This window comes from Triticum dicoccoides, chromosome 2A (assembly GCF_002162155.2).
Source record: "Triticum dicoccoides isolate Atlit2015 ecotype Zavitan chromosome 2A, WEW_v2.0, whole genome shotgun sequence".
NCBI classification, from domain to species: Eukaryota; Viridiplantae; Streptophyta; class Magnoliopsida; order Poales; family Poaceae; genus Triticum; species Triticum dicoccoides.
Genome location: NC_041382.1, coordinates 509,224,308 through 509,239,654, shown reverse-complemented (window position 1 = coordinate 509,239,654; position 15,347 = coordinate 509,224,308). Strand labels below are relative to the sequence as shown.

At 48.4% G+C, this 15,347-nt stretch overlaps 3 protein-coding genes across 3 annotated transcripts; 2 read left to right on the top strand and 1 right to left on the bottom strand.

The window, feature by feature from the left end:
- Positions 1 to 1,541: 1,541 nt before the first annotated feature.
- Positions 1,542 to 3,280, bottom strand: LOC119355074 (60S acidic ribosomal protein P2A). The gene is made up of 4 exons (XM_037621859.1): positions 3,149 to 3,280; positions 2,493 to 2,581; positions 1,944 to 2,170; positions 1,542 to 1,779 (listed from the first exon to the last, which is right to left on the bottom strand). The coding sequence occupies exons 2-4, from the start codon at positions 2,578 to 2,580 to the stop codon at positions 1,753 to 1,755; spliced, it is 342 nt and encodes a 113-aa protein (XP_037477756.1). The 5' UTR covers position 2,581; positions 3,149 to 3,280; the 3' UTR covers positions 1,542 to 1,752.
- Positions 3,281 to 3,518: 238 nt separating this feature from the next.
- Positions 3,519 to 8,317, top strand: LOC119355073. The gene is made up of 8 exons (XM_037621858.1): positions 3,519 to 3,671; positions 3,797 to 3,939; positions 4,022 to 4,089; positions 4,585 to 4,734; positions 4,828 to 4,901; positions 4,989 to 5,107; positions 7,210 to 7,293; positions 8,001 to 8,317. The coding sequence occupies exons 3-8, from the start codon at positions 4,083 to 4,085 to the stop codon at positions 8,101 to 8,103; spliced, it is 537 nt and encodes a 178-aa protein (XP_037477755.1). The 5' UTR covers positions 3,519 to 3,671; positions 3,797 to 3,939; positions 4,022 to 4,082; the 3' UTR covers positions 8,104 to 8,317.
- Positions 8,318 to 9,039: 722 nt separating this feature from the next.
- LOC119355072 lies at positions 9,040 to 10,565 on the top strand. The gene is made up of 2 exons (XM_037621857.1): positions 9,040 to 9,381; positions 9,490 to 10,565. Exons 1-2 carry the CDS (start codon positions 9,105 to 9,107, stop codon positions 10,272 to 10,274), a joined length of 1,062 nt encoding a protein of 353 aa, XP_037477754.1. The 5' UTR covers positions 9,040 to 9,104; the 3' UTR covers positions 10,275 to 10,565.
- The last annotated feature ends 4,782 nt before the right edge of the window (positions 10,566 to 15,347 follow it).

Genomic DNA, 15,347 nt, shown 5'->3' with positions numbered 1-15,347 from the left:
GTCGTCGCTGTGTCTGAACCAGTCGGGCAGTCGATCTATTGTCGGCGCGGGGGCCAGACGGTCCCCGGTGGGAGAAACTCCGGCGGAATGTTGGCGATGCCCTTGACGGCGGGCGGATGTTGAGCCTTGAAGGATCCGCCGTCTTGGAGTTCTCCCAGCGGGCAGCATGTCACGGATCTGACGACTCCGCCTCCTGGATTGCCCAGAAGAGGAGCCCCACATCCTCGCAGCCGTCGTCTCCGATGAAGCGCGCCCGCTCGACGAAGTTCGCGTGGTGGAGGATGTGGAGGTGGATCTCCCTCCACTCATCGCGGTCGGGGAAGCGTTCCAGCACCACCCGTCACATCTCGCAGCGAGCCTCCGGCGAGTGCAGGTCGATCTCGGGCAGCGGCACCGGTGCAGGGGGTGGAAGAGCCCGCGGCTCCGCTACCCATGCCACCGGCGCAAGTCGACGCACCCGCACGCCGCGGCGACGCGCTTCAGCCATGTGGTTTCTCAGATGGGGATTTGGAACGGGGAGAGCTCGGTGAGATGCGAGGGTGGGTGGGAAGCTGGGGGTTGGGCTTTAATGGCGGCTTCGTTGCTTCGCGCGAGGGCGAGGGAAGGGGCGGGAGGAAGAGCGAGACACCATTTTCAGCTCGGTCACTATAATAGTTCCCACCACTTGAGTGTTTGATCCTACAAGTACATGTACATATATGGTCATGCCCAAGATTACTTTCACGTCAATAATCGACACTCGGACCCGGGCAAATATTTAAGAAGCTATTTTATCTATCATTTCCCTTTATCTAATCCTTTTTCCTCACGATATTTCAAGCTCAAGACGAGGTACTCATCCATGTTCCACCTCTTTCTCGGTACTTGCATCAAAGTCTTCCAAATATGATTAACTCTTTAATCATAAGCATGGCCATGCAGTTCCAGAAATGGGACACTCAAGAAGGCTGTTTGTGTTTTTTTTTCATTGATCCTGTTTTTCAAAATGAAATATCTTGTGTGTCCAAATCACAAATCGTTTTATTACTGAATTTCAGATACCATTGACAGGCCTCAATGAAATCTTTTTATGGTGAAATTTCTTCCAAAATGAAAATAGGTCATGCTCTCACATGAATTAACTTGTGCTACCTCATTGATGAACCAATATTGCACTAACCTATGTTCCCAATATTACTAATCTACACCCCTAGTTCCTAAATATATGTCCTTCTAGAGATTAGTACATACAGAAACCTACAGGATTATTGTTTGTTTGATTGCATCATAGGAAAAACGTACAAATTCTTTTAGAGGTTTGAGTGGGTGTCAAAAATCCTAGCAAGTAGAAAAAACAAACTTCTATGGGATTCGATCCCATGAATCAAACTCCAAAGTTCCTATGAAAATCCTTTGGTGTACTAAGCAGAATGAGATTTGCTTTGCTGTAACGACCATGGCACTTAACACTCAAGGATGTGCCGATTTACAAAGAAATCTGAATTAGGTCGACCAAATACTTAAGAAAATGGGGAAGCCATAGAGGATACATGGAACAGGCAGAACATATCAAAACAATGCATTGTTAAAGCACCAAAATTGGATAGCAAAGGTATGGTTCACCAGTAAATCAACCAGCAACCAGGGGCTGAATTACATATCAAAACATTGTCTTGCCAGCGTTTCACAACTCAGCTAAATAAAGGCTAAAACATCATTGACTCTAGTTTCCTGGCCAAGGATAGATACTGCAGACACAAGATGCCCCACGACTTAGTCGAACAGACTGAAGCCCATGTCCTGCAAGTAGAAGCAGACGCACAAACAGTTAGTACATTATCTTAAAAAATGAATGAAAACAACATCAAAACAAGAACACTATCAGGTTCATAATCTGCAAGGCCAGTTATTATAGAGATGATACAAGTTCGTAACAAGGGGACAGGTGGGAATAGTGATCTTACATCATCACTCTCTTCCTTCTCCACGACCTTCTCTTCTTTCTTTGACTCAGCTGCAGGGGCAGCAGCACCACCAGCAGCAGGAGCAGCGGCTGAAACAGCCACACCACCACCACCAGATGGTACCGCAGCAAACTTCTCCCTACCAGCAGCCAAGAGCTCAGTGATGTCCTTGCCCTTCACTTGGGACAGCATGAGTTCCATCTTCTCATTGTCGATTTCACAACCAACTGCAACAGTGTAACGGTAAGATTACAAGCTAACACTAGAAAACAAAGAAGAACAACACATTACATACCAGTGACCGTTACTAAACATACAATCTCCCATCTGTCAGAACTAAGCACATTCTACCCTATATCAGTACAACTAAAGCCATAGAGGTTGCTTTCATTGGTAAGACACATTTCAGGTGTAGGTAACTATTGCTAAACATTACATAATGATAATAACAAATAGTAGCATAAAATGTAGGAACCACAGATGTCTTTTGCAGTAGAAGAAAACAGTAGGACGAAAACTAATGTAGGCCGCCCAGTAAGACAAAATTACCTGACTCAAGAATGGATGTCAGGTCCTCTGCAGAGGGGCTGGCGTTGCCAGAGAGGTAAGCAAGCAGATAGGCAGCGATGAACTTCATCCTGGACAGATAGCAAAGGAACAAAATAAGCCTGTGTGACCTCAACATTACAGCCAACTAAATTCGAAAAGTCACAATCAACGAAGCATCAGTTATGAATGCAAACTATTAACCTACATCAAATCTCATTAGCTTTTCTTACAAATCAAGACAAATAAGGGCATTTAAGTGCAACAATAATAGATGATAAATTCCTTTTACGAGGACAAAGAAAGTTATCTACATTCCAGTAAGAACCACGTAGGACATACATATTTCTATGGCAGTGAAATCTTAGCATCGCATTCATTCATTTTTGGATCTACGAAACCGACTAGCTAACTTGCAACTATACCGAGATGTTTTACTGAAACCAGAGCATCGTGACAAGGTGCACCTACAAAGCTGTCAGCAACAAGAACAACCCCGGACACGCAAGCAAAAAATGTGACTTCCTAGCACATGGCCCAACTAAAATCCCATTTCTTCAACATCTAATGGAGTGCAGCATACGAACAACACTATGCAGTAAGAAGATCATATCGACGGACGGAAGTACAGAAGCGCAAGGGAATGAACGACACGTTACTTGAATCGGTGAAGGAAGGAGAGAGCTGAAGGCGCGGCGGCGGCGGAGGGCTCGAGCGATCTGCTAGGGTTTCTGCGAGTAAGGGGCTCCGTGGCTGCGGCGGGGTTGCATATTTATATAGACCAAGGCCAGGTCGCACTGCGATCTGAGCCGTCCGTGTGCCATTTAGTTCCTGCCCTAGCTCCCGCCCTGGCGTTCCAGCCGTTGATCCCAGCCGATCGACGCCCCCGGTAAAGGAGTAGTAATGGGCTTTGTGTGCTGCTTACCTCGTCGACTAAAATATTCGGCCCAGTTGCAACTTTTATAGAGGCTTTTGAGTCGTTTACTAGGCCCAGCAACAGTTACTCTGTGTTTCAACGAGAAAGCCCACGAGTGTTACTGAGGCATAAACCCCCTGTTCCTCTTGTTTCCTCCCCGTCGGCCTCCGGCGCAGTTGGTTGCCACGACGAGGGGCGGACCCACCCATCGGACGAGGTCCGGCGCCGGACATTCCAGCCGGTGGTGAGCCGACGGCGGCAAGGCGGTGAGTGTCCTCTCCAATTTCCCCTGGTTTGGCTGAGATGATTTGCCCCAATTTGGGACATGTGTGTTCGTGCACGTGAGGTGTTTGATGGAATGGTGGCTGTGGGTGCTGATTGGTCTGTGCAGTGGGAGCTCGCGGCGACGTACAAGGCTGGGTGAGAGTGCGCTTGAGTCAGGGTGCTTGAGGTGGACGGCCAACTCCGACAGCGGGCCCCTCTGCCGACGACGCCACCGTCTCTGATCTATTTCACCGGCAACCGCTGGAGCTGGTAGGCATATCTGCTGCTTCGCTTCCCTTCCCGCAGAGTGAAACAAGCCTAACTGTTCCTTTTTCCTCTTGGTTGGCTGCAGGAAGTTGGTCAGCATTAGCTGCTTCAGGCTTCTGGCCGGTGTGAAAAGTTGCTAGGTCACCATGGATGGTATGCGCGTACTGCCTCTCCCACCCATTGATTTATGTTGTCGTTACTCGCCGTGCATAACTCGTGTCAGTTTTAGTGGTGGATCGTGGTTTAATACGAATGAGCATTTAGTAATATGTTTAGTAGACCTGGGATGATTCCTTGATTGGCCCCCTTGTGGCATTGTGTTTATCTTCGAGGTGAGCCTAGTTGATCTTGAAGGTAGGAACCACAAATCCAGGGACGTTGATGTTACAGCTGCATCCTAGTAATGCTTCACAACGAGAAAAGAAGAGGGAACTGCGTCCACATTTTGTCTCAGCACATTGAATTGCGTTTTTCATTTCTAGAAACAATAATAAATGGAAAGATTGAAAAAAGCTGTCAGTAATAAAAGGATGCACTTGCGCTTATTTGTGCGAGAATTAGATTCTAATTTCTTCAGTTTGCTACTGCTCGTGCTCCTGCCTTTTTTCATTTTCTTCTTTTGTGGGGAATGCCTATTTTTGTCAATAGTCGATCGACAAGAAACGATGGAAGAGACTATTCTCATCGGTGATGATCTTATGCGTGGGCCACCTTCCCCTGTCGTACCGAAAGAGATTGCATCCCATGTCCTTGAAGGTGTTGAGCTCTGTGATGGTATCCTGAAGAATCTTTTCCTATGTGAGTAACTGTTTACTCTGACATCTCTATATGTTTGTCGTTTTCCATATGTAAATAAGTATGGATAAAATGAATCCTATTTCTGCTGTCCAGGCTTGCAAATCAATGATATTGAGCCATTTTGTCAAGACGAAATTGTACTATACAAACAATGCGCTGAGAAAAGGGTCAGTTATATTAAAACTATTTGGGGCTGCAGCTTCATTCCTTTTCCTGTTTAACCAATTGTGCCATTTTCTGACTTATTTTTCCAGGATAAGGAAATAAGGGAACGACTGCAGGATAGTGAATATAAATTGGGTTTCTCGATGCCCCTCGAAGATGCAAAGGAAAGAGTCACTCAACTCCAATCAGAACTCACACTGCTCGAAAGGTAGCCTTAGTGCTGGTGCTCTTTATCATAGATACATTCCTATAGATGTGAAACGGGTTAATAGACTTATGTTCAACTTCATAGATTAATCTCCAAGCGTCATTTTTCCTTTAGAATTTTATAGACTGTGGTAAAATATACAAGGAGATATCCCATGGTGCATGCTCTTTGCGGATGATGTGGTGCTAGTTGACGATAGTCGGACGGGGGTCAATAGGAAGTTAGAGTTATGGAGACAAACCTTGGAATCGAAAGGTTTTAGGCTTAGTAGAACTAAAACCGACTACATGAGGTGCGGTTTCAGTACTACTAGGGGCGAGGAGGAGGTTAGCCTGGATGGACAGGTGGTGCCTCAGAAGGACACCTTTCGATATTTGGGGTCAATGCTGCAGAAGGATGGAGGTATTGATGAAGATGTGAATCATCGCATCAAAGCTGGATGGATGAAGTGGCACCAAGCTTCTCGCATTCTCTGTGACAAGAGAGTGCCACAAAAGCTAAAAGGCGAGTTCTACAGGACGGTGGTTCGACCCGCAATGTTGTATGGCGCTGAGTGTTGGCTGACTAAAAGGCGACATGTTCAACAGTTACGTGTGGCGGAGATGCGCATGTTGAGGTGGATGTGTGGCCACACAAGGAAGGATTGAGTCCGGAATGATGATATACGAGATAGAGTTGGGGTAGCACCAATTGAAGAGGAGCTTGTCCAACATCGTCTGAGATGGTTTGGGCATATTCAGCGCAGGCCTCCAGAAGCTCCAGTGCATAGCGGACGGCTAAAGCGTGTGGGTAATGCCAAGAGAGGTTGGGGTAGACGGAATTTGACATGGGGCGAGTCCGTAAAGAGAGATCTGAAGGACTAGAGTATCACCAAAGACCTAGCTATGGACAGGGGTACGTGAAAGCTTGCTATCCATGTGCCAGAACCATGAGTTGGTCGCGAGATCTTATGGGTTTCACCTCTAGCCTACCCCAACTTGTTTGGGACTAAAGGCTTCATTGCTGTTGTTGTTGGTAAAATGTACATACATCAAATTCCCTCAGGGATACCTGCCAATCTGCATCAGCAACTAGATTAAGACTTACGGGCGTCGAGAAATGTAGGGAGATTTCTTATCCAACCTCCTTCGTATCTCAACTATTTAAAGTGGATAATGATTTTAAAAGCTTCACAAGCATTCAGCCTTCATATTTAGATCTTGTTTTCTCATTTCATTATCGCTAAAGGATCACTTTGTACACTTTTACATACTGTTGCCATGATAGTGTCCATAAGTACTGAATGGTGTAATAAGCTTGCTCCATTGATTGTGACAAACTAGAAAATACTTATCGGATTGTCTAAGCTTGCCTCCATTGATTGTGATTCCTCGGCAGCTAAGGTTATTTTAGTTTAAAATTTGTCTGTTGGAAGTCATTTGGTGTTAACACACTGAATAAATATTTGTTATCTTCAAGCCTGAGCTGTTGTACCTACTGCTTGGGCTTGTTGAGAGAGAGGGATGGACTGAGGGTGTCAGACCCAGTTAGCAAGCTCCCAGTGTCAGTGTACGAACTGAAACAAGCTCCTGGTCGCGCAGGGTTAATTCTTAATTTCTTAGTCATCATGTGCCTAACATTGTAATTTAGGCCATGGTGTTCTTTTGACTACCTAGAGGCTAGAGCTTGGTGAGATCAAAGGGTTATGATTTTCTTGGAAAGTTCATGCAAAAGACTTTCATGTACACATCAGTACTCCCATATTAATTAGTTATAGCATTTGGTATTCCCCCCAGCCGGAAGCTGCCAGAGGTATTATGTGACATTAGAGAATTGAGATAGCACATGGTTCTGCCGGCAGTAGTTTGGTAGGCCTCCTCCATTTCTGGTGGTCCACTGCTTATGAGCAGTACTAGTTCTCCAAAAGGAAGGTACTTCTAGATTGCCTCGTGACCATTCTTCAGGGCAGTACTAAATGGATTTACAGCTTTTTGTTTGAAAGACCACTTTGTTGTTCCCAATATATATATACAAAAGGAAGCATCAGGCAGTTTACTCACATAATTCTTTTCATAATTATATATGGAAAGGTTTGCCCCAATCTGATCTTTACTCTATTTTAGGCGCATGATTCTTGCTAGTGGTCTTCCGGGTATGGAAGGATTTCGCCAACGATGGAGCTTGCATGGACAGCTCGGCGATACAAGGTAATTGTTTAAGTACCAGAATGGAAACATAAAAAAAAAGGTGTGTTTGCTTTGATCCTAGGTTTGCCCCACCAAATATTTGGCTAGCCAAAATATTGGTCAAGGTTTTGTGTGCCCGTGAGTTGGCCAACTTTGGCCAAAAATATGAAGTACAGTTGGTAAGGAGCCATTGGCATGCCAAAATATTGGCAACCATCCAAACTAGAGTATCACCAAATCGGTAAGGTACATGTTGGCTATAAACCTAACATACCCTTATTGCTTTTCTCATTTGCATTGTAGCCAAGGAGGAAAATTTTCTAGTTTTGCAGTTTAGGAGATAAGAGTATTCATCGGTAATCTATCTATTATGTTTTCATGCTGCTGTCAAAACGGGAGTTCTGCTTCGCTGTTGTCTCCTTAAAAGTAAACTTGACAGTGTATTAATTGGTCTGTGTCTGTTTCATTGTGGCTTCCTCTGCTCAGTATTGTGAAGGGGGATGATTTTCAAACGTTAGTATCCAACAAACTAATACACATCATATCTCAATGGACTCCATAGTCTATATCCGTAGTGGGATGGCAAATCATTAGTGATTAGGAAACTGTTTCGATGTTTAGTCCAAATAAAATTCTCAGTATTTCCAGAGCAAAATGAACTTAATTATTCTATTTTTTATTTGTCCAGCTAGTGTTTTTATTTATTTATGTTACTATTTTTTCGGCAGGAAAAGGTTGGAGGCGCTGAACAGTGGGATGGCAAAAAGAGAGAGCCCAAGTCCTCCAGGCGAAGGCACAACACCTGCAGTTAAGAAGAGGTGGTTCTTTTAGTGCGTTAGCGCATTTTTTTTCCGACTTGCAAAACATTGTAACTAATGCTGTGTTAATGGCAATGTCATCCACTCATTTCTTGGTTTGGTGTTTCTACTTCCAAAGCAACTACTGTGCTGTGTTTGCTAACAGTGGTTCGCCACAGCTGTTGTAAACCTTGAACTTACCATTTGAATTACCATCGAAATGATGATACGCAACTCTTCCCCTCTCCTGGCTCTTGCGCACATACACGGACAGTATGGATTGTTTTTGTTATCGGTGGAGTAAATTGGCCGATGCACTCAACCCGCATAGTGGTGCTGTAGAAGCTGCTATGTGTAGCATAGCAATAGGGTTTAATATTGTGGAATATGCAAGCTAAATCCAACTGTGCGATTAATATGGTCTAGAGCGTAGTCTGGAGCAACTTTCTGAAGCAAGATAACAACTTGACACCTTGTGCTCTGTTAAGATGAACACTAACCATGTTCCTCTAAGGCGCCTTTTCCCTGAAGATTGTATGTACCCTACTCATGGTCCTCTTCTTGATTACTTCCAAGTTCGCCTATATATAATCCTGCACATATAGTACATAGTGCAATTTCTGTCGACCATGCTATATCTGAATCTTGGTTTCTTTCTCTAAGAAATGAGAAGAAAATTTTGTCCTAGCGGGGCATGTAGATTCTGCTTAGCCATAACGTAGAGCAGATGACACTTGACACAAAGATCGAGACCAAGCGCCCCGGATTTGAATCAACCGTTCGCCGGGACGGCAAGCGTGGAATCGTTTCATGTGGCGCGCGGGGGAGCTAGCCGAGCGATCTATCGAGCGGCAGTTGACTTGCCGGGACTAAAAGCCGTGCGTGGTTCCGACGACACTCGTTTAGTCAGATCATCCCGGGCCATAAAAGAAGGCGTTCCACGCCTTGCACCATCACACCATCACGATCGAGCAGTCGCAACAGCTTCACTCAACTCGCAGTGAAGATCACCTAGAGACCGACTAGCAGTGATCGATGGCGTCCGTCCGGCGCCCGTGCGCGGTGGCGCTGCTCGCCTGCGCCGCCGCATTCCTCGTGACGGTCGGTGCCCAGCCGAAGGACAACCCCATTTTGTCGGACCCCAACGTGGTCCCCATCTACATGAGCCCCGGCGCGCAGCCCACCGTGGTGAGCTGCTACAACCAGAGCAGCCCGTCGCAGGCCCCAGAGTGCATGATTCCGGTGCGCCGGTGCCCCGCCGGCTGCCGCGACCTCTGCTACGTGCACTGCCCCAGCTGCAAGCTCGTCTGCAGTAAGAACACCACGCACATACACGTCCATGTTTTTTTTTTTTTGCATTCATTTCACAGTTGAAGTTGCTGATCGATCGTGTGCTTGGCGCATCATTGGAACCCAACAGTGTGTGAACTGGCCGGCACGGAGTGCTACGACCCGCGCTTCGTGGGTGGCGACGGCAACAAGTTCCTCTTCCACGGCCGCAGGGACGCCGACTTCTGCCTGCTCTCCGACGCCAACCTGCACATCAACGCGCACTTCATCGGCAAGCGCAACGTGAAGGCGGCGCGTGACTTCACATGGGTGCAGGCGCTCGGCATCCGCTTCGGTGGCCACCGCCTCTACCTCGGCGTCAAGAGGACGGTCACCTGGGACAACGCCGTCGACCGCCTCGTCATCACCTTCGACGGCGTGCCCGTCGAGCTGGACGCGGCGCCGGCCGCCAGCTGGAGCCCGGCCTCCGCGCCCGCGCTGTCTGTCTTCCGCATCGGCAAGGCCAACGGCGTGGTGGTGCGCCTCGACGGCCGGTTCCGCATCGTCGCCAACGCGGTGCCGGTGACCGAGGAGGACTCGAGGGTCCACGACTACGGCCTCACCGCCGACGACAGCCTCGCGCACCTCAACGTCGCGTTCAAGTTCAACTCCATCAGCGCCGACGTGCACGGCGTGCTCGGCCAGACCTACCGCCCGGACTACGTCAGCGCCGGGGTTGACATGGGCGCCAAGATCCCGGTGATGGGGGGTGCCGCAAAGTACCAGGTGTCGGACATCTTCGGGACGGACTGCGAGGTGGCGCGCTTCGCCGGAGAGGACGTCGTCCGCATCGGGGCGGTCGACATGATCGACGAGCCGGCCGACACCATGTGCGGCAGCGGCAAGGGCAGCGCCGGGCTGGTCTGCAAGAAGTGATGTGGTATCGCGAGCTGATTTTGCTTCGTTACCCTCGTAAGTGTGCCCATACACGTCTACGTGCTCGCTGCTGCTACACTACATTATCGGTAGTAGCTCCGCATTTCAGAATAAATAACCGCTGGTGATGTCGTGTCGTTGTGTGTTAGTCAATCGATCGTCGTGTAGGGCAACGTTGGAAATCCAGGCGTTGCTCGGTGTAACAGGCTACTTTTTTTCCCTCCATGTTTTTTCAAATGTAATGATTGAACAATCAAGTTTGTGATTTTCATGTTACATGTGTGAGATACAATATTTCGTTGAGCCACATCCGAAAGTTCGGGAATAAATAGCATAAAACTACCACAATTTGTGTTAAAGTTTCAAAAAACTACCACAAATTTGTTTGTGACTGATAACTATCAGAATCAGCGTCGGCTGTCTCAAAAAACCCAAATCACCGAGTGCTTTGCAATTGATCACGGTTATGACCTAAACAAACCATCTCTTTGACCGTTTACATTGACCATTACCTGACGTGTGGGTCCCACACGTTAGTGTCTCTTACACACCAATAAAAAATCTCAAAATATATGGCCTCATTTTTTACAGGATAACCCCTTCATTTTTTCAAAAGCGATAGAGTCCCTAAAAGTTTTTGAAAAAAGCAATCGGGTCCCTAGGAGAAGCCCCATCCGCCATGACAAATGGCGCCGGCAGCTCTGCAGCGTCCAGGTCGCGACAGCAGCGTGGCCATCGGTGGAGCAGCTCGACATGCCGGCGGCTCGCCGACTACAGGTCACGGGAGGCAGCGTGGGTAGCGGTGGAGCAGCTCGACGCGTCGGTCCATGGCGGCGCTGACTCGAGGTGGTGGTGGTGTGGCCGGCCTCGGCGCGGAGACAGCGACCATGCCCGCGCAGAAGGGGGCGGCATGGGCAGCAGCGAGGGCCGGCAGCCATGGCCGCGCAAAGGAGGCGGCCGGATGTGCCATAGGGCGGCGGCATGGGCAACGGCGTGGCCGGCGGCTATGGCCGCACAGAAGGGAGCGGCGTGGGCAGCAGCGAGGGTCAGAAGCCATGGTCGCGCTAAGGAGGTGGACAGACGTGCCATAGGGTGGCGGCATCGGCAGCAGCATGGCCGACGGCCATGGCCGCGTGAAGGAGTGGCGGCGTGGGCAGAACAAGAGGAAGGAGAAGGAAGTCAGAAAGGAGGAGAAGAACAGGAGGAAGAGACACTGATGTCGGGGTTATGATCGTGACAATGCGTACTAGGGGTACGAATAAAGGGCAGGTGTAACACTCGGTGTTTAACGAGTTCAGGCCCCTCTCGGCGGAGGTGAATGCCCAACGTCTCGATTACTCGGTGTTTAACGAGTTCAAGCCCCTCTCGGTGCTTTGACTGCATGGGTATGGTTACAAAGATTACTCGATGCCTGGCTATGGAGAGGGGTGCGGCTTATATAGAGTGCACTGATGCCCTGATGCGTCTCCAACGTATCTATAATTTTTATTGTCCCATGCTATTATATTATCATTCTTGGATGTTTTACAATTATTTTATAGCAACTTTATGTCATTTTTTGGGACTAACCTGTTTACATAGTGCCCAGTACCAGTTGCTATTTTTTGCTTCACAGAAAATCAATACCAAACGGAGTCCAAACGCAGCGAAACTTTTTGGAGAATTTTTCTGGGCCAAAAGACACGGGATGGGCCAAAGAAATACCAGAGGGGTGCCCCCGAGGGGGTGCACAACCCACCTGGGCGTGTCTGGGGGGCCAGGCGCGCCCTGGTGGGTTGTGCCCACCTCGGCGGCCTCCCGCACCGCCTCTTTGCTCTATAAATACCCCAATAGACCAAAAACCCTAGGGGAGTGGACGGAAATCAATTCCAACCACCGCAAGTTCCAGAAACCCACAGATCCAATCTAGACACCATCACAGAGGGGTTCATCATCCTCATTGGTGCCTCTTCGATGATGCGTGAGTAGTTCACTGTAGACCTACGGGTCCGTAGTTAGTAGCTAGATGGCTTCCTGTCTCTCTTTTGATTCTCTATACAATGGTCTCTTGGAGATCTATTTGATGTATCTCTTTTTGCGGTGTGCTTGTTGGGATTCGATGAACTTTGAGTATATGATCAGATCTATATTTTTATCCATGAAAGTTATTTGAGTTTTTTTATCTCTTATATGCATGATTACTTATAGCCTCGTATTTCTTTTTTGAATCTTTGGTTTAGTTAGGCCGACTATGTCGGCGTCCTGGGAACGGGGGTACCCAGACTTGCCTGCCTGCGGCCCATGGCATTGCTCCATCAATGGCTTAGTATGGCCCAGCATCAGCAACAACAACTCAAGACCCTCGCGAGGCGGACGACACCAAGACCTCCCTGGGGGGGGGGCTCACTAGGCTGACTCCCCAGGAGCGGAGATATCAAGGCAAGGTGCACCTCGCGAGGTTCATGTGACGTGAGCCATCACGATCAAGGCCAGGCGGGCGCCAGTGGGCGCAGTGTACCAGTTTCCTCTTTGGCGCTAAGGAGGAAAGCGCAGGCGCGGAGTCCTGAGGAATCAAGCAAAGGTTTCCATATCGGTGCAATAAGACCAAGACCGCCAGGACGGCAGGACGGGGGTCATCGCAGAGCCCACCGCAGCGTCACCACCAGAGCCTTTTGCAGGCGAAGACTACTTTTGTCAGGATAGTTTGTACTAGTTGTCCCCCTTCAAATTTGGCCGTTGTGGGATCCCTTCCCGCCTACATTTGGAAAGAGGACCAAGGCCACTATAAATAGGACTTAGCCTCCACCATAGAGAGGGGGATTGAGACCATCCTCTTGTTGGGGAACGTAGCAGAAATTCAAAAATTTTCCTACGTAACACCAAGATCTATCTATGGAGAGACCAGCAACGAGTAGAAAGGAGGAGAGTTTGCATCTACATACCCTTGTAGATCGCTAAGCGGAAGCGTTCAAGTGAACGGGGTTGATGGAGTCGTACTCGTCGTGATTCAGATCACCGATGATCAAGTGCCGAACGGACGGCACCTCCGCGTTCAACACACGTACAGCCCGGTGACGTCTCCCACGCCTTGATCCAGCAAGGAGAGAGGGAGAGGTTGAGGAAGACTCCATCCAACACCAGCACAACGGCGTGGTGGTGATGGAGGAGCGTGGCAATCCTGCAGGGCTTCACCGAGCACCTACGGGAGAGGAGATGTGTCACGGGAGGGAGAGGGAGGCAACCAAAGGCCTTAGGTATGATTGCTCCTCCTTTTCCCCACTATATATAGGGCCAAGGGAGAGGGGGGAGGCGCAGCCTTGCCCCCTCCTCCAAGGAAGGGGTGCGGCTAAGGATGGGGAGGAGTCCATCCTCCCCAAGGCACCTCGGAGGTGCCTTCCCCCTTTAGGACTCTTCCCTTTTTCCTTTATCTTGGCGCATGGGCCTCTAGGGGCTGGTGCCCTTGGCCCATGTAGGCCAAGGCGCACCCCCTACAGCCCATGTGGCCCCCCGGGGCAGGTGGCCCCACCCGGTGGGCCCCCGGGACCCTTCCGGTGGTCCCGGTACAATACCGATGACCCCGAAACTTGTCCCGATGGCCGAAACAGGACTTCCTATATATAAATCTTTACCTCCGGACCATTCCGGAACTCCTCGTGACGTCCGGGATCTCATCCGGGACTCCGAACAACATTTGGTAACCACATACAAGCTTCCTTTGTAACCCTAGCGTCATCGAACCTTAAGTGTGTAGACCCTACGGGTTCGGGAGACATGCAGACATGACCGAGACATTCTCCGGTCAATAACCAACAGCGGGATCTGGATACCCATGATGGCTCCCACATGTTCCACGATGATCTCATCGGATGAACCACGATGTCAAGGACTCAATCGATCCCGTATACAATTCCCTTTGTCAGGCGGTATTTTACTTGCCCGAGATTCGATCGTCGGTATACCGATACCTTGTTCAATCTCGTTACCGGCAAGTCACTTTACTCGTTCCGTAACACATCATCCCGTGATCAACTCCTTGGTCACATTGCGCATATGATGATGTCCTACCGAGTGGGCCCAGAGATACCTCTCCGTTTACACGGAGTGACAAATCCCAGTCTCGATTCGTGCCAACCCAACAGACACTTTCGGAGATACCTGTAATGCACCTTTATAGCCACCCAGTTACGTTGTGACATTTGGTACACCCAAAGCATTCCTACGGTATCCGGGAGTTGCACAATCTCATGGTCTAAGGAAAAGATACTTGACATTGGCAAAGCTCTAGCAAATGAACTACACGATCTTTTGTGCTAGTCTTAGGATTGGGTCTTGTCCATCACATCATTCTCCTAATGATGTGATCCCGTTATCAACGACATCCAATGTCCATAGCCAGGAAACCATGACTATCTGTTGATCACAACGAGCTAGTCAACTAGAGGCTCACTAGGAACATATTGTGGTCTATGTATTCACACGTGTATTACGATTTCCGGATAATACAGTTATAGCATGAATAAAAGACAATTATCATGAACAAGGAAATATAATAATAATACTTTTATTATTGCCTCTAGGGCATATTTCCAACAGTCTCCCACTTGCACTAGAGTCAATAATCTAGTTCACATCGCCATGTGATTAACACTCACAGGTCACATCGCCATGTGACTAATACCCAAGAGTTTACTAGAGTCAGTAGTCTAGTTCACATCACTATGTGATTAACACTCAATGAGTTTTATGCTTGATCATGTTGCTTGTGAGAGAGGTTTTAGTCAACGGGTCTGAACCTTTCAGATCCGTGTGTGCTTTACAAATCTCTATGTCATCTCCTAGATGCAGCTACCACGCTCTATTTGGAGCTATTCCAAACAACTGTTCTACTTGGAGCTATTCTAAATTATTGCTCCATTATATGTATCCGGTCTCTCTACTCAGAGCTATCCGGATAGGTGTCAAGCTTGCATCGTCGTAATCTTTACGACGAACTCTTTTACCACCTCCATAATCGAGAAAATTCCTTAGTCCACTAGTTACTAAGGATAACTTTGACCGCTGTCCTGTGAGCCATTCTTGGATCACTCTTGTACC